Here is a 24187-nt window from a genome sequence, read left to right as displayed (position 1 = left end):
TTTCATGTCAGTAGCAGCTTGCAATAATGTAGGATTTGATTTAGACATCACTGGTACATCTTGGGCCTCAGTGAAAAGCATTTCAACTCTTCCCGTTGGTGGCGCTGTACATGTCTGTCAGTAATTTGTTATGACATTTCATGGTGTCCATGTCACTTTCCAAAATACATTTTTCCTCCAGTAACTGGCAATTTTGACTTTTAAGACCATAATTTTCTGATATTAACTGTTAAAGTTTGGATTCTGAGTCAGTATTTTCTTTTGGAGTTCATCAGTTTGTAATAGTAATAGCTGAGTTCTGCATTTTGAGTCTGCCAACAGTGTTTCAGTTTGATCGTATTTCTTGAGCTTAGATTTTCCAGCTCGCAATTGGTCAATGACTGCCACTAGTTTTTCTTTGGCAGTTTTAAGTTCGCAATTGTGTTTTTTTTTTGTGATTGTTTCTTACTGCTTATGGAGCTGTGCCATTACTGCAAAAGACCATTTCATGGGTTTCTTTTTGATCAATCGTGTAGTGTTTTTTTCCAAAACTTTTTTGATGTTGTCAAGGGACCACTGTCCTTTAGGGGTGTGATATTTTGATTCAATTTTTGTGGATACTTTAGACAGTCCAAAATGTCTATAAATCTAAGATCTGCCAATGTATCGTCAACCGAGACATCTGGTACAGCGCGACCTCCGCTTGAAGTTGTGGAAAGTTGTTCTCTACCTTTTGAAGGTTCTGCATCTATTTTAGGAGTCATGTCCGCCATAAACTCAGCCTTAAACCCAATTTTTTTGGGTCGTCAACTATGTTAGTGTGCAATATTTGATTACACCGCTGCGACTATTTACTATTCAGTCTCGTTTTATTTTATTTACTACGACCGGCACCCGAGTGAATAACACCTTCTGAAAAAGGTGTTTTCTAAGGGGTCGAAGCACTACTTGATGCGGCTTTAAGACTTTTAATGGGCGAAAAATATATTTTCTTACCCCAGTATTAGCCGTTTTTTGGATAGATGTTTTTGGGTCTTCCGTCCTTCTGGTTTTTCTTTGGTCTTCCTCCGATTCTGCACTCTTCCCCTTTTGCCGACTGCATCACATTGTAGAGATCTGCCAAGCGGATCTAGTGAAGTCTCGCAACACGAAAACTCAGTCGAAATTTGAGTTACACTTCTCAGATGCAAACAAGAATCTTTTATTGCCTCTATTTGATTACAATTGAGAGAAACTTAAATCTATTCTCAATAAAGTCCGGCTAGCAAAGGGCTTAAAGAGAAGTAACTTATAAACAATTTAACTTTCAAAATAATTCAGAAATGGTTTCTTGCTTACGGCAAAACCGCTTGCACTTACTTCGAGTGTTAGAGTGGAAAAGTGAAAATATGACAATAGAGATAGCAAATAGATAGATCAAAGTATAGGATGATCGCGGAATAAAGATGGCTGTACGGACCATCATGTTTAAAGAGAATTTTATCAGTCTGAAGCCATCTGTCTACACTCTGTCGTCCTAATTGGTTTGGGTTAGAATCAAATACGTTTAATTTGATGGTTAACTGTCAATCCTTAATGTGCAACATCAGTTCTGAATGTTTCATGTTTGAATATTTGTGTATGCTGTGGAATGCGATTCTGTGCTTTTATCAAGACTGGTTTCTACTGGTTTTCTGCTGACTTTGCTTTATCCACATTCTGGACAATGGTGCCTTCATGTTGCTGTAGTGCTTACTTGACCTTGATCTCGATTACTGGTACAGCTTATTTCTTAATGTCAAACTGACTTTGAAAATATGTCCATCAGAACAATAGCTTGTTCATTTTCTCAGCAAAAATGTTGATTTAATCTACAATTAGTTTGTGCATGTGTCAGCCTTTTGTGCTTCTGTTGAAGTTATGTGTTTTGGTCCAAGGCAGGGGTGGGCAAACTTTTCCGTGCAAGGGCCACATTCAGAAATTCACAATTTTAAAGGGCCGCATAGTATTAATAGTCCCGGTTGTAACCAATTAGCGTGCGGCATATACCTCAGCGCTTCCCCCGGTGGCATCCTGCCTTTAGCCCTCTTTATCTCTACTTTTCAAAAATGGCGCTTCACCCGGTTATGATTCTGGACGCCTCATATAGAACATAGAACAGTACAGCACAGAACAGGCCCTTCGGCCCTCAATGTTGTGCCGAGCCATGATCACCCTACTCAAACCCACGTATCCACCCTATACCCGTAACCCAACAGCCCCCCACATTAACCTTAAATTTTTTTAAATTTTTTTTATGACTTGATCTTGGTGGGCTGCATAAAGACCTTTGGCGGGCCGCATGCGGCCCACGGGCCGTAGTTTGCCCACCCCTGGTCTAAGGTTATGAGTACTGATCCTTATTTTAAAATGGGTATTAAAACTGGGCTTTAATATTTACATTAAAATAGCCTTTTTACCGATCTGAAAAGAGTTGATTCCCTTCAGGCACTAATAAATATTCATTTTTATTTCATACCCACTGAGGCTCTGCACTTGCATTGACTGGTTACCACCAAGCCACAGATCATTCCAGTTAATTAACTGATTGGATTAAACAAATAACAGCACTTAATGCAATTTGTACGGAAAATTAATGACCATCTAAGCATTTAACCTGTCAACGTTTGAGACCATTGCAGTAATGAAACTATCTGACATGACTGAACCAAAAAAATAACAGGTGAGGGTGACGACAAATTTCTGATTTTAATTTTCGATATGGATGTAGCAAAGTCCCAAATTGTTCCAAACGTCAGCATTGTGAATATTCACTACCCAATTCTTTAATGCAGAAGACTGATGTTTTTTTATCAGCAGTTTTAATGGAATAGTTACAGTAATAGATACATTATCTTTTCGTATATCACCTTGAGGCCACGTAACCGCTTCGAATGGTACAGTTAGGAATTTCTGGCATCCTATTATCTTAGTGAACTTTGTTCCCAGCAAGTTAGCTACATAACATTAAGTCCAACAGGCTGCTCCCCCTTTCACCTTGCCTCTTCCTTTTTATATAATCCTTCCCTTTTTCTTCTTCTTTCAAGAGTTCACCCTTGGACTTCGTAAACCACTCTGCCCATTGAGACTGCTCTGCCATTCAGTGAGATCATGACTGATCTGTTACAATCCTCAACTCCACTTTCCTGCCTTCTTTTCTTAACCCATGTTTCTCTGAATGATTAAAAAATCTATCTCAGCCTTGAACATATTTCATGTGACCAAAAAAGGTTAGGAGGGGGCATTGGGTTACGGGGATAGGGTGGAAGTGAGGGCTTAAGTGAGTCGGTGCAGACGTGATGGGCCGAATGGCCTCCTTCTGCACTATGCTCTATGACCCAGCCTCTATAGCCCTCTGCGGTAGGGAATTCCACAGATTCACCACCCTCTTGAGAGAAGAAATTCCTCCTCGTCTCTGACTTAAATGGGTGACCCCTTACTCTGAGGTTATGCCCTCTGGTCCTAGACTCTCCCAGATGGGAAAACAACTCGGCATCCACACTGTCAAACCCCTTAAGAATCCTATTTGTCTCAATAGGGTTGCCTGTTATTCTTCTGAACTCCCAATGAGTGAGTACAGGCCCAACCAACTCAACATCTCCTCGTAAGAAAATCCAGGAATCAACCTAGTGGACCTCCTCTGGGATGCCTCCAATAAATGTATATCTTTCCTTAGATAAGCGGGACTGAATTGTTCACTCTATTCCCGGTGTGGTTTAACTATGCCTTGTACAGTTTTAGCAAGACTTCCCTATTTTACTTTCCATTCCATTTGCCTTCCATATTACCTGCTGAACTTGCATGCTAACTTTTTGTGATCTGTGCACGAGGACCCCCAAATCCTTCTGTGCTGCAGCTTTCTGCATTTCTGCCCATTTACACTGTCTATTTTCAGGGCCTTCCCTGGTCATTTATTTCCCATCTTCATTTGGAGTGAGAAGGTTGATTTCCCAACTTCCTAACTACGATTGGTGCCTTTTGTGTCCTTGAACATGGCCAGTTATTTTTTCGTTTAACATTTTCTCCATTTCTCTTGACTAATTCCTCTCCTGTCATTTATTTAATCTAAGGTAAGATGGGCAATTCAGTTAAACGTTAGAATTTGTGTACAAACAGCTATTTTTGATGATGGATCGAAAATGGTGGTGGAAGCCGAAAAGTTGCATAGGTTATAGAGGGAGAATATATTTGTAATGTCAAAGAATCAACCCTCGTATGAAAAACTTCTGCAAATAAATAGGGCGAGATTCTCCATTTGGGAGCCGGTTCTTCATTTAAGAGACTTAATTGCTGATGTTGGGACTGCGTCGCGGGAGTTCTATGGCCCCAAAAGCAGTGCCGGACACGGAGCGATTCAGGACATCCTAATGGGCTGGAGCAGGTGCCACGTGGAGCTAGTGGGCGGCACAGTGGTTAGCACTGCTGCCTCAGCGCCAGGGAACCGGGGTTCAGTTCCGGCCTCTGGTCACTGTCTGGGTGAAATTTGCACTCTCTCCCCCTGTCTGCGTGGGTTTCCTCCCGGGTGCTCCGGCTTCCTTCCTCAGCCCAAAGATGTGCATGTTAGATGGATTGACCATGCTAAATTGTCGCTTTGTATCCAGAAGGTTGGGTTGGGTTATGGGGTTGGGGTGGGGCCTGACCATAGGTACGGTTGACTTTCAGAGAGTCGGTGCAGACTCGAAGGACCGAATGGCCTCCTTCTGCACTGTAGGGATTCTATCATAGTGCACCTCCAACGAACGCTGGTGTGTGATGTGCTGGGGTCCGGATTGGCACCCAAGAGCTTGACGAGCAGGAGCTGCTCATAGGCACTCCACTCCCCACACACGCTCATCCCAGCCAAGAAGATGGCACAGCAGCAGACCCATCCTGTTGATGGGTCGGCTGGGGCCAGAGGGTACCTAGGGAGGTGGCCTGGGGAGACACCCATACAACCCATTGCGCTAAGTTCACAGTGGGTAGTCAGCGATGTGTGCAGCCTCATGTCTTATTTGCAGTCTGTAGCATTGGTGATCTGTGCCCGCTCACCACAACCCCTCGGCCCATCCCCCTGGGAGCGCAAATGCAATTTGGTGTTCCTCACCATGCAGATTTATGCATGGCGTGGAATATGAGGGAACACCGCTATCGGGCTGTCTTTTTCAGCGGGTGGCCCGATAGCAAGGTCCTGCAGTCAGCCACCCCCCTCCAGCACTGCAAAGCAGCCCCCCCCCACACCCAGATTGCCTGGGGGTCTCTGTGGGGGGGTTCAGTGAGTTATGGGGTCCTCCTGTTGCAGTGATCCCTGGGGATGGGAGGGTCCTGATAGAGGAGGAGTGGGCAGTCAACGCTTTGTGGGGATGGAGGGGAGGGAGAGTTCCCCCCTTGGTCCACCACAACAACAGAGCCACGCTGGTGGAGACCACAAGTCATCCGCACCCACGTGATTCCTGGCCCAGGAAACCAGGGAACCACGGAGGGCTGGAGCATAGGGTGCTGGGTCCGCTAAATGCATACAAAAGCGCGTGGTCATGGTCCTCGATCCTGCCGCCAGTAAGGGGTCGCAGCATAACGATCGGGTCGGCGCCCCGGCATCGAACCCGCCAATTTTACCCCAATGCTCAATTCTCCGTCCCATCGGGGAAACACGATCCGGGTGTCACGGGACGGAGAATCTAGCCCATAAGATGTAACTCTCTATTTACAGGCAATTCTTTATACATGTGATTCAATTTGATGATTAATGTTCATATTGAAAATCCCTCCGAGTTGGTTAAACATGCAGTGTACCTCTACAATGGTTTGAAAGTACTTGACGTTTAATTGATCAAATGGAAACTTGTCCTATGAGTCAGAATTTCAAAATGCTTGCTTTTAAGTCGGTGCCACATTTTGAAAGCTTTCTTCTTCTTTCCCTCCCCCACAGGTGAAGCGGGAGCCAGGTGAAAATGGAGCCAGTCTTACAGATCAGGAGCTCGTCTCTATGTCCGTTCGAGAACTGAACCAGCATCTACGGGGCCTAACCAAAGAGGACATCATCCGGCTGAAGCAGCGCCGCAGAACGCTCAAGAATCGTGGCTACGCAGCCAGCTGCCGTGTCAAGCGGGTAACTCAGAAGGAGGAATTGGAGAAGCAGAAAGCAGAACTTCAGCAAGAGGTGGAGAAGCTGGCATCTGAGAATGCCAGCATGAAATTAGAGCTGGATGCCCTGCGATCCAAGTATGAGGCCTTGCAGAGCTTCGCCAGGACCGTGGCCAGAGGACCCGTCATGCCAGTTAGAGGTCCCATCACATCTGCCATTGGCCCCATTATGCCAGTCAAAGTGGCTACCACCAGTGTCATCACAATAGTCAAATCCAAAACCAATGCAAGATCTTAGTACATACTGCTGTAGACACAGGCCAGAGCCAAACTAGTTTGTAGTAAAACTGGTCAATTTATGGAGTTAAACACAAGGTTTTTTAAAAAATAAAATAAAGTCCATCCTTTCTGCCCCCAAATGCAATTTTTCTGCAAGAAAAAAGCAATTACAGGACTGTGGCAACTCGATAAAGTTAGAATGGTCAACCTAATTTGATCACAGCAACTAAAACTTGGTAACGATGTTCAGGGCCTTAATTTGTCCACCTCTATCACAATTCCTGTAAATGTCTCCAGTTTTAACTGAACCGCGTGAAATCAAAATAAGTAGGAAGTCCGATATTTACTTGGGCACCAAATTCATAATGAGTACCATATCGTATCCACAAGTGAATCAAATGGAGACCTTCATTGACTGGGAAGATCTTGCTGTATTACAGCATTTCAAATGCACGCGCGCGCACACACACATACACACACACCAAACGATGGTGGTTCCATAGCCTTCCTTAAGGACAAGCTCATTGACCTTGCTGTAACTTGAGCAAACTTTGCAAAACAAAAAAAAAAAATTGTTTCTGTATTTGAATGAAGTGGCATCATGACTTGTTTAAGCATCTTCCAACATTGTACAGTGCTGTAGTAGTTAAATCAATTGGGCTGTAAAATGGTCTGTCAGTACAATGTTTTAAAAAAAAATTAGAGGTATTTATTTCTGATTTCAAATCTTGTGGCTAACTTTGTGCACTGACCAGTTAACAGCTTCTCATATTCATGCACATCTGAACACGGTGTACCGTATCACCATGGAGTAAGGTAGTTCAAATGACCTGTTCATATGGTTAAGTATTCCTTTCTATTCATATACCAGTGGGTCTTTCTTGACAAATTTATAGCACAAATTCGAAATTATGATTTTAATTTGTACACTTAACAAAAAGACCAATTATCATTGGAAGACAATACGCAACATTTGTTCCAAAGTGCAGAGACAGGAGGAGGCAGAATTAATAGCGCCATTTGTAACACTATTAGCTGTTAACAGCAACCCTGCCATCTGCTTGTTACTATCCAATGAAGGGCAGTGGAATTTCAGGCTGTACCAGAAGCTTTTGATTATTTGAAACGTGCAGTCTTCATATCAAAACTTTATTCTTTGTGGCTTTGGATTCCTCGAAATGGAGAGCTTCTGATAACCCAGTTTCTTTCTCTGAATCTTTTTTATTTCTCATTTATTAAATTGTAATATATAATTGTTGAGTATCGTACAGTTAGAGCTCAAAGGTCTGGTGTCTGAAGTTCACAGATTTCATACTTTCCACAACATGCTGTTTCATCTTGTGCATTGTGGTCGGTGAATGTTCAGATTACCACTGATGTTGAGTGGTAAAGGAAGAGCCACAGCAAGTATCGGAAGAGACAACACTGTTACAGTAAAAGCCCTGTTAGCTGCACGGTTTACTTTTTCTGGAAAAGGGTATAACCCTCTGACTGGCAGAAGTTAGATGTGGAGAGTTTGCTTATTGTTTGTTCCTGTTGACTAGAATAAGCTGCTGTTCCACTCCCACCACCATTTCTCTCCCTCTCTCTCTCTCTCTCTCTCACACAGCCAAAAAAATAAATTAAAATGACTGTATTGGACTTTTTACAGACATTTGAAATTGCTTCTAAAAATCAAGTATGAGTAGAAGGGGCTGATTAACCATATGAATGAAAAATTATTCAGAGAATCTTTGATAGTAAAAGTTCCTCTTTAGTGTATGTATACAAAGTATCTTTGTCAACATGTAAGGGTATTCGAGTTTAATTTTTATAAGTGCACAGATTATCATACAATATTTATATACAAAAAATTACAAAAAAATTGTTTAATAGCTTTTCCAGATGTTTCTAGAGTGGCTTATTGAGATCAATAGCTTTCTAGTGAATCAGTGTGTTAATTGGATCCGGGGTGATGTATCTGTGATGTGTTGATATGCAGTTTAGTGTTATTTTACAGTTGTTTAGTTCTGTATTTATTTGTGTGTGAGCACAATGGGGTTTTATGTTGTGTGCATCTTTTTCCATCTTTTCCTCCTCCACACTTGCTACACATGTGAATTTTAAAAACAATGCAACAAACGTCAAGGAGGTGTGTGAGCCTCCAGTTCAGTTTGATCAGCAATCTCTTCGGAAATACTCTTATAGGCCCATTTAACCAAACCAGGAATACTAAACTATTGCACAGCATCAATGTTAACCATTTTGAGATGTGTATTTGCTCTGCAGTTTTCTTTAAATATGGGGGATGAAATAATGATGAATTTTGAATTCCTTGCGAACCTTTTGTTGGCCTATATACCGCCGTCAGCTCCAGAGTGTCCCCATGTTGTAACCCCTGAACTTTGTATCAGTTTGTACACATTTACTGCCAACACAAACTAAGGGATTTGTTCTTTAGTTGTATTGAAGTAGAATTCTATATTACAGTTAAAGATTTGGAAATGCAAAATATATTCAATGTTTAATGTAATTTTATGTTGAATGTGTATTCGAAGGTGCTGTTCAATTGTTGAGCTGTTATTGGAGTTGCTAATTGTTCACTGTTAACCCGATGTTTGGTCTAAAATACAATTCTATTTGGCTAAACTACAAATATGACTTGGTTTCTCGCGCACCTCTATCTAATTGTGATATTGTACTTGTAGAAAATGCTGTTCTGCACAATTGTTTTCAGTAAGAAGAGACTTATTTTTGTCAGAAACAATTTCTATCTGTGCCATAAAGGGCTGTGCAAAATACCCTCAGCATCTCAACGGAACCTGGCTTTTTAACCTACCCAACAACCTGTTTAAAAGCCACCAAGAATTCTTGGTGAAATCCCAATCAATCCTGTTAAAACCAATAAAATGTATAACTTGTCCTGCAGCGATCTGTTAAGTTGTACAAACCGTGGGAGGGTCACGTAGGATTTTGAATGAGATGTGTAGCATATATTTTTAGTTCAGAATATACAAGGCTGCACAATATATTTGCAAAAACGTTGCATCCACCACTCTACAGATGCCAGTTTGAGATGTTGAGTGTCTGGTGCCGACACAATGCCTGCCTTTGGCCAGCTTTTCGTGCAATGTGTAGCTGTTTTGAATAATACATAAACTGTGTGGCGATTTAAGTAATCACGTGAGTTCACAACAGCTTATCGCTGGAAATGAAGTCGAGCCTTGTCTTCTGGCAGTGAGCATATTGTTGAATGTGGAATCATACAGCCAGGTGTTAAGTGATAGCGAATAATTAACAGCCTTCAGTTTTGATTGCTTTTAACGCTAACTTGTCTGGTCAAAAATACCTGATTCTGGAGGACTTTTAAAATTAAAACATGACTTCCATGCTTAAACTGTTCAATCACAGAGTAGAGTTTTAAAAGTTGAATTGAGACGAAAGTCAAAGGAATTTGTAATTAAATTTGTGTGTCGAGTGAGGTTTTTCCCCCTCCGCTTCACTTAGAAATTTAGGATGTAGTTTTATCCATGCTTGTAAATAACCCATTTGGTTTTGAGTAAACCTATTTCAAATCGATTTGGAAAAGTAGAATTATTTTTTTTAACCACGATACCAGCATTGTTTCATATATTTGAGGGGCGGGAAGAAGGCATGAACAGAATCATAGCATTATAGTTATATTTGAAGCAGGAGTCTTATTTCAGAGGAAAGGAAATTGGACTAGAACTGCAGTTTGTGGGGGGCGGGGGGGGGGGGGGGGGGGTGTGACTTATTTCACAAGAGAATGCATCAACTCCACACTTTTCAACCGAGAGATATACTCTATGCTGACTGAGAAAGGGGCACCTGAGGTATGGGTTTCCAATGCCATTGGAGTTGAAGGGGGGAAAAAACTATTTTCATAATTAGCACCTTTTCGAAAAAGGCATTTTTTGATACAAATTGATCTATAGCAAGTAGGTTAAGAAAAAAATTTCCCTCCACGCTCGGAAAATTGCAAGAATAATAACTGAAACCTTGTCCTGATTCCCATTCAGATGCTGTGGTGATTTGTTTTTCTCTGTTAATGCTGTCAGCTTGTGACGTTTATTCTGTGACTAGAGTGCGTAAGTGCTTGTTTTAGCAAGTGCTTTGTATGTGAGGTGTGTGGCGTACATGTGTACGGCTTGGTGACTGTTGTCAAGTGAGGTTCTTCAAATATGCAAGCAGTAATTGGTGTCCAGGCCAACGTTGTTCGAATAGTGCCCCACAGATAACAAGGGTGACTACTTATAGTGCAAATAATGTGTTTAATATAAGGGCTAAATAGTTACTTGTGTTACAGGAGTGTTTGTGTGTGTGTGCGTGTGTCTGTTATTGTGTGCACAAAGTTATAGACTGGAGTAATACATGCCAATGGTCATTTTTATCTATTAGCACAAACAGCAAAAAAAGAACATCACTATCGTGTTTAAACCCTTTGACTTCGAGCCCACATGAAGCCTATTCTGGGCATGTTGGTGAAGAATAGTTTCTTATTTTCTGCAATAATTAAATGGGATTCAAATTGATCAGAAATCTGAAACCAAGCTGTCCGTTCGATTGGATATTCACCTCTTGCCTGATGACCAAACTGTCACACTTCACGAACCAGTAATTAGGTTTGCACTTCCCAACTTTGCAAACCTTCAGCCATTCTGCTCTTTCCCTACTAATGAAATTTAGGCTAAAAATAGTGGAAGTATGCTATCAGACAAGGGTGTTCATCCTTCCTGGCTCCATTTTATTGTAAATAAGATTGTGACCAAGGATGTATAATCCCCACCTTGCTGCAGAGCAGTTTCTCACTTTTTGGAGTCGATTGGGCAGGTATTCTGTTTCACTGTTGCACTGCTGCCAGAGTGCTGCATCCAGCTTTGCATTTATTACAGCCCTTTGGCCAGACCCTGGCAGATTTTCAGAAGCATTACTGCCCATTATTGGCCAAGCACATTAGTGGGTGATTGCATGTCACTGGGAAGTTAAATATAAGGAATTAGAAGTGGAAGTTGGGAAAGGTTCAGGTCCCTTTTTGATTTTGGATCATTCAAAATGAACCTGTTTCCGGCGATCAGCTGGGAAGTGAATACGCATTGGAGGAAAATGCTATCGTAGATTTTATTTTTGCAAGGGGCTGGAGTCTAGCTGCAGTAACTTAGTTTTTGACAACAGTTTTTCGATTGGCTAGTTTATCATTGTACTTACAACATATTGTACCAGATTCAGCTAATACTTTTCTTGACACTTATGCAAGGCTGGGTACTGGATTCAACTTGAAGCTGATATAAATTTACTTGCCCCTCTGTGCAAATTGCCTGGAACTTTGGAGCCCATTGTATTTTGCAAAAGATTTTCCATGGACTCGATGTGTTTACAATAAAAATAAATAAATAATGTCCTATGTCATCGGTGCAAAATAATGGGATGTAGGTCTGGGTGCTTAAGAGACCTAAATCTAAGTGCCAGGAAATGGTTATTACTTTTTACTTCCCAGGAACATTGTAATCACACTATTGAGGATTCAGATAACGAGGAGGAGGCTGCATACAACCAGCCAATGTAGTGATGTGGAATGTGTGCAGTATTAGATTATTAAAAGTAAAACTATTTTATTGACTAATGCTCTGTATCAGGTTCTGGCTCAAAGGGTGTAATGAATCACTGTTGTTGTACTTTGTATAAAGAGTCCATGTAATAAGTATTTATTACCTAAATTATTGTACTTTATGATCTGTAGATAAGTATGTATTCATAACCGCCATGAAAATTAACTATCCGTTTCCATTGGACACATTAATTTATTTCTGTATATACTGTATGTTTGTTGAGATACAGCTTACTTTATTTTATATATGACCAATAAACACCTTTTAAAGTGACCTAGCCTAGTGGAATGCCAAGATGTGTTTTTTACAATGTGTAGAAGGAGTGTGTGATCCAAATTGTATGTAGATTTGTTCTTCTGTCCCATCAACTTGACCTTTTTAGGAAGGGATTTATTTAATTAGTGAATGTATATAGTCACAACTAAATGTATATATTTTTTAACTGGTCAGTTTCCAAGGAGGAATTTTTCTATAAAATCTGAATTTTACAACCTATTTCTTTCTTGGTCTTGTGGATCATCACTTCAATCCAAGACACAATGATTCTTTAATCCAAGAAACAATGACAGTCCAATTGCTCCATTCCCCTCCAAAATGTCAAAAGATCAAACCCAAATTCAACTGGACGTATTTTGCCCTAAACAGTATCTGAAGTGCAGAAATTACCATGTGAAGCCCCTTATTTTTTTTTAAAAGAAGCAAATGACCTGGATTCTTCTATAGAAGTATTCTCTTTCTTCAAAAGCACAAATTTGCCAATGAGGTTCAGTCAGTCAGGTTCACATGGTACTTGTTACATTGTGGGCTCGATTTAACTCCCACCGCAGCAAGTGGAAACCTGGCAGGATGGGGGGGGGAGAGAAGTTAAAATGGACCGCACGACACTTGGCCACTTTTCCCAGCCATCCTTTTCTCCCCGATGATTGCAATTATAAACCATACCCATCATCGAGGTCTCAGTGGGGAGCATGCTGACCTGCCCACTAGGCAACGATGGACAGCAAAATATAATTTTTTAAGCCTTTTTTTATATTGCTTGTGAGTTAAGAGGAACAGGAGTGGTACTGCTCCAATATTCTGATTGGTATAGAACTTGTGGAAATTGGTGCTAGAACATAATAATAATAACCTTTTATTGTCACAAGTATGAAGTTACTGTGAAAAGCCCTTGTCACCACATTCTGGCGCCTGTTCAGGTAAGCTGGTACGGGAATTGAGCCCGCGCTGCTGGCCTTGTTCTGCATCACAAACCAGCCGGCTAGCCCACTGAGCTAAACCAGCCCTTTTTTTTTCTATCAATGCCAGGGGCTTGTGGAAGAAAATTAACCAAGAAACTGTGCACAAAATAAGGAGAACAAGTAAAAGATTAAAATTGGGGGAAGTGTGTAAAGTAAAAAAAGTCTCCATATCTTAAATATCAAAAGTATCACAAATCTCTACGCATTCACAATGTATTACACCCATTTTTGAATTAGTGAAAGGACTGGAGTAATCCGTGCAAGTGAAAACATTCTATTCAATGGGAAAATCATGCACCTTAAATGATTTCTGTTTAGTAAATGAACCATTAAGTAATAATTAACTAGTATGAATTCCTTCATTGCTAGGCAATTCAGTGAGCATCAACATTTGTGGAGTTAAAATGCTCTTTGAAACAATGTTCCATTGTGTGTTGGAACAGGTTTCGGGCTTTTAAATAAAAAGTCATATTGAGCACCTCAATTGTGCCATCGGTAAAATTTATTGATGTTGAATAACCTTGCCGAAGTCCCAAAGGATAGTTAGACAGACGGCAAGAACCCTAATAGCATTCTTTGTGGGCAACCTGTGATTTTAGGCAGGTACTCTTTCATACTTCTCAGATTCCTTGGGCTTGAATTTTTCCACTCTTACCCCAATTGATTGATTGAGCTGGAGTACATCAGGTATGTTCTTTCAGGAAAGGTTGTAGATTTGATATCCACCAAATGAAGATTGGAGATAGATGTCAAAACTTGTAGCAGCATGGGTTTCCTTGCATATTAGAAACCCAGCTGAGCCTAAATAAAAATGACAGATACCCTTGGAATTCATACAATTTAACCAAATTTCTGCAACTGTCATCAAAAGTTCTATTTACTGGAATGTCAAGGGCTGGTTTAGCTCACTCAGCTAAATCGCTGGCTTTTAAAGCAGACCAAGCAGACCCTATAAGGGAAATCAGGGCAGCAGGGTAGCATGGTGGTTAGCATAAATGTTTCACAGCTCCAGGGTCCCAGGTTCGATTCCCGGCTGGGTCACTGGCTGTGTGGAGTCTGCACGTCCTCCCCCTGTGTGCGTGGGTTTCCTCCCACAGTCCAAAGATGTGCGGCTTAGGTGGATTGGCCATGCTAAATTGCCCGTAGTGTCCTAATTTTAAAAAAAGTAAGGTTAATGGGGGAGGGGTTGTTGGGTTACGGGTATAGGGTGGATATGTGGGTTTGAGTAGGGTGATCATGGCTCGGCACAACATTGAAGGCCGAAGGGCCTGTTCTGTGCTGTACTGTTCTATGTTCTAAGCAGGCCAGCAGCACGGTTCGATTCCCGTACCAGCCTCCCTGGACAGGCGCCGGAATGTGGCGACTAGGGGCTTTTCACAGTAACTTCATTGAAGCCTACTCGTGACGATAAGCGATTTTCATTTCATTTCAAGTGCTGGAAAATCTCCACAGGTCTGGCAGCGTCTGTGGGAAGAAATAGAGTTAACAGTCCAATATGGCCCCTCCTCTTCCAAAGAAGCACTTTGTTTTTATTTCATATCTCTAGCATCCGCAATATTTTGCTTTCATCCTCAAAAGATTAACTTGATAACTTTGTTCAGGTTAATTAGTGCTGAATGTTCTGGAATCCGGTTATAATGAAACTATGTTCATTTCCACAAGCATATTATTGAGTGAACTCTTGCCTGTAGTAAAGGCAAGAGGTAATATCATTCATTCTCTTGTGGATTATGAACATACAGAAATCCATCTGGTTTTTACTTGGAGATATGACATGCATGTAAATTTGATTTTAATATTGCACTAACTGCCTGCATTGGTCATAGTTTGGTATGGAGTTTCTAATGATTAAATTCTAATGCTAAAAATCCAGTCGATTTCTTTGTCCTATTTTAAAAGGATCACTTTTGGTTTCCAAAGTGGTCTCACAGAACCGAGGTAGATGTATTTCCAATCACTAGCAGCCTGGATCTGTTCAATGGCTCCAACTTGGTGTTCTGAATTCACCAAATAGGGAAGGGGAGAATACCAGCAGTGTTCAGGTGGTAGTCCAGCAACTCCAATGTGACTGAGGCACAAATTGATTTTATTGATTGTAATTTTGTTTTAAACTTATTTTCTCAGTAATTACGATACTTGAAATAGAAACAATGGAAGCCGAGGACACAGCCTGCACTTATTGAGGTGGGATGGGAGGTTGGTGGTGGAATGTGTGGATACGTTTAAAATTAATTTGCAGAAACTATGGGCGGGATTCTCTGACCCCCCTGCTGGGTTGGAGAATCCCTGGGGGGGGGGTGGCGTGAATCCCGCTCCGACGCCAGCTGCCATTTTCTCTGGCGCCGGTTTTCGGGCGGGGGCGGGGATCATGCCGTGCCGTTTGGGGGCCGTTGGCAGCGCCCCCCCCCCCCCCCCCCCGGCAATTCTCTGGGCCCCGATGGGCCGAGCGGCCGTCGGTTTCTGGTAGTCCCGCTGGCGTGGACTGGATATAGCCCCACACGGCGGGACCTGACAGGTAGGTTGGCTGGTGCGGTCCTCCGGGGGGGGGGGGGCCTGGCGGGCCTGGCCCACAATTGGGGCCCACCGATCAGCGGGCAGGCCTGTGCCGTGGGGGCACTCCTTCCTTCCACGCCAGCTCCTGTGAGGCTCCGCCATGGCCGGCGCGGAGAAGACACCCCCCCCCCCCCGCGCATGCGCTAGAATATGCTGGCCTGTCTGCGCATGCGCTGAACCACGCCGGCGGTTCTGCGCATGTGCTAACTCACGCAGTCCCTTCTGCGCCGACTGGCGTGGCACCAACCCTCTTGCGCTGGCCTAGCCCCCGGAAGTGCAGAGAATTTCGCAACTTGCGGTCGGCCCGATGCCGGAGTGCTTCGCGCCGTTTTGTACGCTGGCATTGCGCCATCGCACGGATACAGGAGGACCCCGCCTTATATTTTGGTGAATGGTCAACTTATAGAACAAATTCCCCTGTGAGTTGGTGGGAGCAATTTGTGCTGATCAATTCAAATGTTAATTAGGTTTCTTTCAGAAATAGCAATTTGCTATACAGTATATAGACAAGTTACCTCATGCGGGGGGCGATAGCAGAAGAGCTTGCCATAATCTTCCAATCTAGAAACAGAATGGGTGTGTAAGAGCACTTCCTGCTGATTCTGTCCCATTTCTTTAGTTCTGCTGTTCTCATTTTGATCCATGGATGCTAAATGGGCTTATAGCTTTAAGTTGATAAAGAGAAATAAAAGTTACAACATAGTACACTCTGCGAGTTTTGGACAGCAGAGCTCTGACTTTCTGGTACCTGAGAGGACACAGTTCGATTGGTTGGTGGCCAATGAATTGACCAAAAGATCGTATTCTGCCCGGTCATGGGCGGTGACTAGATTGTCAGCAAGAATTTGTAAAAGGCAAATTATGCTTGACTAATTGAATTTGATGAAGTAACAGAGAAAGCAGGTAAAGAGAATGTAGTGGATGTTGTCTACATTGGAAGAAAACTTTTGACAAAGTACCACATAAAATGTAGCTCAACACAATTAAGTTTCTTGGATTTAAAATTGATGTGAGGACCAAAAACAACGAGCTGTGGTTATTGGTGATTTTAGGATGGTAGGAAGGAAGAATCTACAAAACAGATTTGTGAAGGCCACAAAGTTCATAAATTTGGGCAACGTTAGGATGAGAGGAACGATGATTGGGTACTAATGAGATGTGGGTGCTGAGTTGGGTGTGTCACGTAACAGCAGCATTGTGGCACAGTAGTTAGCACTGAAACTGTGTGCCAGAGGCCCGGGTTTGATTCCAGCCTTGGGTGATTGTGTGAAGTGTGCATATTCTCCCTGTGTCTCCCTCTGGCAGCTCCAGTATTCCCCCACCCACCCCAGTCTAAAGGTCAGGGGCTGGTTTAGCACAATGGGCTAAATGGCTGGCTCGCAATGCAGAACATGGCCAGCACCGCGGGTTCAATTCCTGTACCAGCCTCCCCGAAAAGGTGCCGGAATGTGGTGACTAGGGGATTTTCACAGTAACTTCATTGACGCCTACTTGTGGCAATAAGCTAGTATTATTATTATTATAATTATAAAGATGTAGGGTGGATTGGCCGTGAGCAACCAGAAAAACCAAGATCAGAAACCAGTACTTCAGGGGGTCAGTCGAGATTGTGAGAGCATCGAAGAAAGTAACCAAAAGAGATGGAAATTATATGGTCATCTGTTGCGAAGAAAGAGCGAGAGAGGAAATTAGAGGTGAATGATGCAGTTGGGATTGCCAGGAACTGGAAGAAGAGGAAGGCCTCAAAAGAGATAGAAAGATGTGGTGACAAGAGACTTGAAGGGTGATCATCCAGCACTGTGGCCAGCCCAAGTAAAATGGCAGAAGCCGAAAGGAAGATGATGGTGATTCCCCAAGAGTCAGTGTGAAGATCACTGCTTTTTTTGATGCTTAATGACTTCGATGTTGGATGTTGATGAAATCAATCTGAGATGTGGCAAACAGCGAGGGTGATGCAAATCAAAGGCAACAGGACATTAGGTGGTAGGGTAATGGTGTCCTTTCCATCCCAAATACATCCTCCTGCTTGGAAGAAGGCCTGAATAACCTATTGGGTATACCAAGTGTTAGCTACCTGTAAATGATGGAGCGTCATTATCCTTCATTACATGTTTTTAAGGTAAAGATAGATAGTTTTTTGAAGAATAAAGGGATTAAGGGTTATGGTGTTCGGGCCGGAAAGTGGAGCTGAGTCCACAAAAGATCAGCCATGATCTAATTGAATGGCGGAGCAGGCTCGAGGGGCCAGATGGCCTACTCCTGCTCCTAGTTCTTATGTTCTTATGTCAGTGCCTTTGGAGACTGTGCCTATCTGGTGTAGTATATATCAGGCATTGTCAAATTCAGGGGCGCGACCCGCGGGTGGGTTGTGGGAGGGTTGCGGAGCCGTCTGTCACGGTGCTCCAGATCGCGCAAATCTGCGTGCGCCGGCTGCAAGCGGCCTTCAAAACGGCTGCAAACATGTAAAACAAATGCGGCCGTACTGCGCATGCGTGCCAGATCATCGGCCACATGCGCAAAACTATACGCATGCGCGCCAATGATCGGGCACACATGCACAGTGCGGCCAATTTTTTTTATTAACGGTCGCAGCTTTTTGTTTTACACGTTCGGGGGAGGGGGGGTGGTTTATTCATTTATTTTATCCATTTAATTTTTATTTTTTTCATTCATTTTATTTTTTTTTACAAGTTCGGGGGGATTTTATTTGATAAATTTTACAGGAAAAAAATGCTGAACTTTGGACAGACGGAGACTCCATACTTTCCGACACTGGAAGGTTTCACCTCCATCCAACAGGTTCCATTGGAGGAGCATGTACGAGGGCCAAAGGGACCCAAAATCATTTCCTCCATTTTTGTCAGCAGCAAACAAGGTAAGAGAAAATGGTGGGTCGCGCAGGTCGGCCGGCGTGGGTTGCGAAGATCGGCTGGGTTGGGTCCCGAAGGTTGGCCGGTTGGTAAAAATGGGTCCCCGGAAAAAAAGTTTGAAGAACACTGGTATATATTTTAAAATAATTTTTATTGAAAGAATTTTTTACATGAAGATATTTACCCCAACTAACTATAAAATATTACGAAATATTCCCTCTTAACAAATATCCCCCCCCCGCCCGAACTCGCGCGCGCGTTGTCCCTCCCCCCCTCCCCCAAAAACAAACAAAGCAACAATCAACATCAAACATGAACTGCGAGCAAATTTGCCCGCATTTCAACCGTAAATAACCCACCACAACCGTTGTTGCCACCCCCCCCTCCCCCTCCCCCCCGGGTTGCTGCTGCTGCGACCTCTGTACCCTATCTCTGAGCCAAAAAGTCGAGGAAAGGCTGCCACCGCCTGAAGAACCCTTGTACCGACCCTCTCAGGGCGAATTTGACCCTTTCCAACTGGATAAAGCTTGCCATGTCATTAATCCAAGTTTCCACGCTTGGAGGCCTCGCGTCCTTCCACTGTATTAGTATCCTTCTTCGAGCAACTAGGGACGCAAAGGCCAGTACTCCGGCCTCTCTCGCCTCCTGTACCCCCGGCTCCACCCCAACCCCAAAGATCGCAAGTCCCCATCCTGGTTTGACCCTGGATCCCACCACCCTCGACACCGTCCTTGCCACCCCCTTCCAGAACTCCTCCAGTGCCGGACATGCCCAAAACATATGGACATGGTTCGCTGGACTTCCCGAACACCTGACACATCTGTCCTCACCCCCAAAGAACCGACTCATCCTTGTCCCCGTCATATGGGCTCTATGTAGCACCTTAAATTGAATGAGGCTAAGCCTCGCACACGAGGAGGAAGAATTAACCCTCTCCAGGGCATCAGCCCATGTCCCATCCTCTATCTGTTCTCCCAGCTCCCCCTCCCACTTGGCTTTCAGCTCCTCTACTGATGCCTCCTCCGCCTCCTGCATTACTTTGTAGATGTCCGATATCCTCCCCCCTCCGACCCAGACCCCCGAGAGCACCCTATCACTCGCCCCCCTACTGGGGAGCAAGGGAAACCCTTCCACCTGGCGTCTAGCAAATGTCTTCACCTGCAAATGTCTAAACATGTTTCCCGGGGGGAGCCCGAATTTCTCCTCCAGCTCTCTCAGGCTCGCAAACCTCCCATCTACAAACAGATCCTTCAGCTGCCTGATGCCCACCCTGTGCCAGCTCTGAAATCCCCCGTCCATGTTCCCCGGGATGAATCTATGGTTCCCTCTTAACGGTGCCTCCATCAGACCTCCCACTTCCCCCCTGTGTCGCCTCCACTGCCCCCAGATCTTGAGGGTGGCCGCCACCACCGGGCTCGTGGTGTACCTCGTGGGAGGGAGCGGCCATGGTGCCGTTACTAGGGCCCCCAGGCTTATGTTGCCACAGGACGCCCTCTCCATTCGTTTCCAAGCTGCCCCCTCCCCTTCCATCATCCACTTGCGCACCATCGATACATTTGCCGCCCAGTAATACCCCGAAAGATTGGGTAATGCCAGCCCTCCACTATCCCTACTCTGCTCCAAGAAGACCCTCCTCACCCTTGGGGTGCCGTGCGTCCACACGTAGCTCATGATGCTACTCGTCACCTTTTTGAAGAAGGCCCTAGGGAGGAAGATGGGCAAGCACTGAAATAAAAACAAAAACCTTGGGAGGACCGTCATTTTAACGGACTGCACTCTGCCCGCCAGCGACAGCGGCACCATGTCCCACCTTTTAAATTCCTCCTCCATCTGTTCCACCAGCCTGGAGAAGTTCAGCTTGTGGAGAGTCCCCCAGTTCCTTGCCACCTGCACCCCTAAATATCTAAAACTCTTTCCTGCTCTCTTAAACGGGAGTCTCCCGATTCCCTCTTCCTGGTCCCCTGGGTGTATCACAAATACCTCACTCTTGCCCAAGTTTAGCTTGTACCCCGAAAAGTCCCCAAATTCTGCTAGCAGTTCCATCACCTCCGGCATTCCCCCTTCTGGGTCTGCCACGTATAGCAGCAGGTCGTCCGCGTATAGCGATACCCGGTGCTCCTCCCCGCCCCTTGTCAGCCCTCTCCACCCCCCTGAGCCCCTCAGTGCCATCGCCAATGGTTCAATTGCCAGTGCGAAGAGCAGGGGGGACAAGGGGCACCCCTGTCTGGTCCCCCGGTGGAGCCCAAAATACTCCGATCTCCTACCATTCGTCACTACACTTGCCGTCGGGGCCGAATAGAGCAGCTTCACCCATTTAATAAATCCCTCCCCAAATCCAAACCGTTCCAGCGTCTCCCACAGGTACTTCCACTCCACCCTATCAAATGCTTTCTCCGCGTCCAATGCCACCACTATCTCCGCCTCACCCTCCACTGCCGGCATCATGATGACGTTTAGCAGTCTCCGCACGTTCGTATTAAGCTGCCGCCCTTTCACAAAACCCGTCTGGTCCTCGTGTATCACCCCTGGCACACAATCCTCTATCCTGGTAGCCAGGATCTTTGCCAGCAACTTGGCGTCCACATTCGGGAGCGAGATAGGCCTATATGACCCACACTGCACGGGGTCCTTGTCCCGCTTCAAGATCAGAGAGATCAGTGCCTGCGACATTGACGGGGGCAGAGCCCCCCCCCTCCCATGCCTCGTTGAAGGCTCGTACCATCACAGGGCCCACCAAATCCGCATATTTTTTGTAAAATTCCACCGGGAACCCGTCTGGCCCCGGCGCCTTCCCCGTCTGCATATGCCCAATCCCCTTGACTAGCTCCTCTAACCCTATCGGCGCCCCCAGCCCCTCTACCAGCTCCTCTTGGACCTTGGGGAACCTCAATTTGTTCAAGAAGCCCTCCATCCCCCCTCCCCTCGTCGGCGGCTCTGACCGATACAGCTCCTTATAGAAGTCTCTGAAGACCCCATTTACTTCTGGCCCCTTCTGCACTACGTTCCCACCCCTCTCCCTCACTCCCCCAATTTCTCTAGCCGCATCCCGCTTGCGGAGCTGATGCGCCAACATCCTACTCGCCTTCTCCCCATATTCATAAATCGTGCCCTGCGCCCTTCTCCGCTGTGTCTCTGCCTTTCTGGTGGTCAACAGGTCGAACTTAGCCTGCAAACTGCGCCGTTCCCCCAACAGCCCCTCCTCTGGTGCCTCCGCGTATCTCCTATCCACGTCCAAAAGCTCCCCCACCAGCCTCTCCCTCTCCTGTCTCTCCCTCCTTTCCCTATGTGCCCGTATGGAGATCAGCTCCCCCCCGGATCACCGCCTTCAGGGCCTCCCAGACCATCCCCACCTGCACCTCCCCCGTGTCATTAGTGGCCAGATATCTTTCAATGCTCTTCCGGACCCTCTTACACACCTCCTCATCCGCCAGCAACCCCACATCCAGGCGCCACAGCGGACGCTGGTCCCGCGCCTCCCCCATTTCCAAATCTACCCAGTGTGGCGCATGGTCTGAGACCGCTATGGCCGAGTACTCCACTTCCCGTACTTTCGGGATCAGTCCCCTGCTCAATACAAAAAAGTCAATTCTAGAATAGACTCTGTGGACATGGGAGAAAAAGGAATACTCCCTCGCCCTCGGCCTCCCAAACCTCCAGGGATCTACCCCTCCCATCTGCTCCATAAACCCCTTTAACACTTCTGCCGCTACAGGAGGCGAGGGAGGCTGGAATATTAGCCTTTGCGTCCTTGGCGGCTCGGAGGAGGATCCTGATTCAGTGGAGGGACGAAAGGCCTCCGAGTGTTAACACCTGGTTAAACGACATGGCAAACTTCATCCAATTGGAAAGGATCAAATTCGCCCTGAGAGGGTCGGTGCAGGGGTTTTCCAGGCGATGGCAACCCTTCCTAGACCTCTTGGATCAGAGATAGAAACTGAGGCCGTGACAGCAGCAACCCGGGAGGGGAGGGGAGGGTGGGAGGGGGGACAAAGACGAAGGAAGTACGGTAGCGGTGGTGGCACGGGCAAGGCCTGCCCGAGGACGCTGCTAGAAATGATAAGTTGGTCTGACTGTCGGTTCGCCGGCGGGGGGGGGGGGGGGGGGGGGGGTGGGGTGGGGGGGACGCGCGAGTAGGGGGGGGGGGGACTTCTTTTTTTTTTGTTTTTTTTGTTAAGTAGGGGGGTTTGACTTTGTTTTGTTATAATTTAAATGTAAAATGTTTGTATTTTGAAAAATTTCTTCAATAAAAATTATTTAAAAAAAAAACACTTCTGCCACTGCCGGCCTCCTACTCGTCCTTGAACTCGATCTGTCCAGCACGGGGTCCAGCACTGTGTTGAAGTCCCCCCCATGATCAGGCCCCCTGCCTCCAGGTCCGGAATGAGGCCCAGTAGGCGCCTCATGAAGCCAGCGTCGTCCCAATTCGGGGCATACACATTAACCATCACCACTTTCTCCCCCTGTAGCCTACCCTTCACCATGACATATCTACCCTCTTTATCCGCCACCACCTCCGCCGCCACGAACGACACCCTCTTCCCTACCAGGATCGCCACCCCCCGGTTCTTTGCGTCCAGTCCTGAGTGGAACACCTGTCCCACCCACCCCCTTCTCAGGCGGACCTGGTCCGCCACCTTCAAATGGGTCTCTTGTAGCATTGCTACATCCGCCTTCAGTCCCTTCAAATGCGAGATTACTCTCGTTCTCTTGACCGGCCCATTCAGCCCCCTCACATTCCAAGTGATCAGCCGGGTCGAAGGGCAGCCCGCCCCTCTCCCCTGCCAACTAGCCATATCCTGTCACCTGCTCGCCCCGAGTCAGCCCTCCCCTTCTGACCCGCTCCCCATGGCGATGGCGCCCTCCCCCCACCCCTCCGGTCCTCAACTTCTCCTCCCTGGCCTTTTCAGCAGCAACCCGGTAGCCCCCCCCCTTCCCCCCTCCCCCCTCCCCCCCCCCCCACCCCCCTCCCCCCCCCAGGCTAGGACCCTTCCTAGCCGCGATGCACCCTCCATAGTACTTCCGTAAGTCAGCTGGTTTACGCTGACCCGGCTGCCCCTGCCACAATCCGACTCCTCCCGGCATGGGGGACACTGGTATATATAATACACACAGTGGTGGCTGAAGATGTTTGGTTCACCAGAGGGGCCCCCACTAGATAAAGACAAATTATTTCCAGTTTGATTGAGAAATTGGTTGGATTTTGCCTAACATCTTATATGGTTGTTGATCGTTTATTAACCTTTCATATGTTAGGCTTTGTTGTTCTTTTTCATCACAAAATACAGTTAAAGGTGCATAATTAACTTTAGTGAAACTGGCTTCTAGTCCAGTGGGGTCCTTAGTCTTGTAATATGCCTTTAAGGGATAGCTGCATGCCATCACGAGAAGGGAAAGGTCACATGATCCAGTTTCAGTTTCATTTCGGCCTGTGAGCACTGCTCTGCTGATGTCTTCAGGTTTTCTATCCATGTACATATGTTTTAATGAGCCTAGTTTAAATAAATGAACCAACGGTGTGATTATACAACTTCTTATGAGTTATTGGTGCCTTTATATCATCATAAAAACGCAACACATACACTAA

At 45.4% G+C, this 24187-nt stretch overlaps 1 protein-coding gene across 6 annotated transcripts in view; it reads left to right on the top strand.

The window, feature by feature from the left end:
* LOC119953196 (transcription factor MafG) overlaps positions 1 to 8971 on the top strand; it is a 57195-nt gene extending 48224 nt beyond the window's left edge. For all 6 annotated transcript variants that reach the window (XM_038777189.1, XM_038777190.1, XM_038777191.1 and 3 more), the window contains exon 3: positions 5903 to 8971. In XM_038777189.1, the coding sequence (XP_038633117.1) occupies positions 5903 to 6355 (453 nt within the window). In that variant the 3' untranslated portion in view covers positions 6356 to 8971. The remainder of the gene's footprint in view (positions 1 to 5902) is intronic.
* The last annotated feature ends 15216 nt before the right edge of the window (positions 8972 to 24187 follow it).

This window comes from Scyliorhinus canicula, chromosome 18, assembly GCF_902713615.1.
Source record: "Scyliorhinus canicula chromosome 18, sScyCan1.1, whole genome shotgun sequence".
Lineage (NCBI taxonomy): Eukaryota > Metazoa > Chordata > Chondrichthyes > Carcharhiniformes > Scyliorhinidae > Scyliorhinus > Scyliorhinus canicula.
The sequence above is the reverse complement of the archived record's forward strand: the minus strand, read 5'-3'. Positions and strand labels throughout refer to the sequence as shown.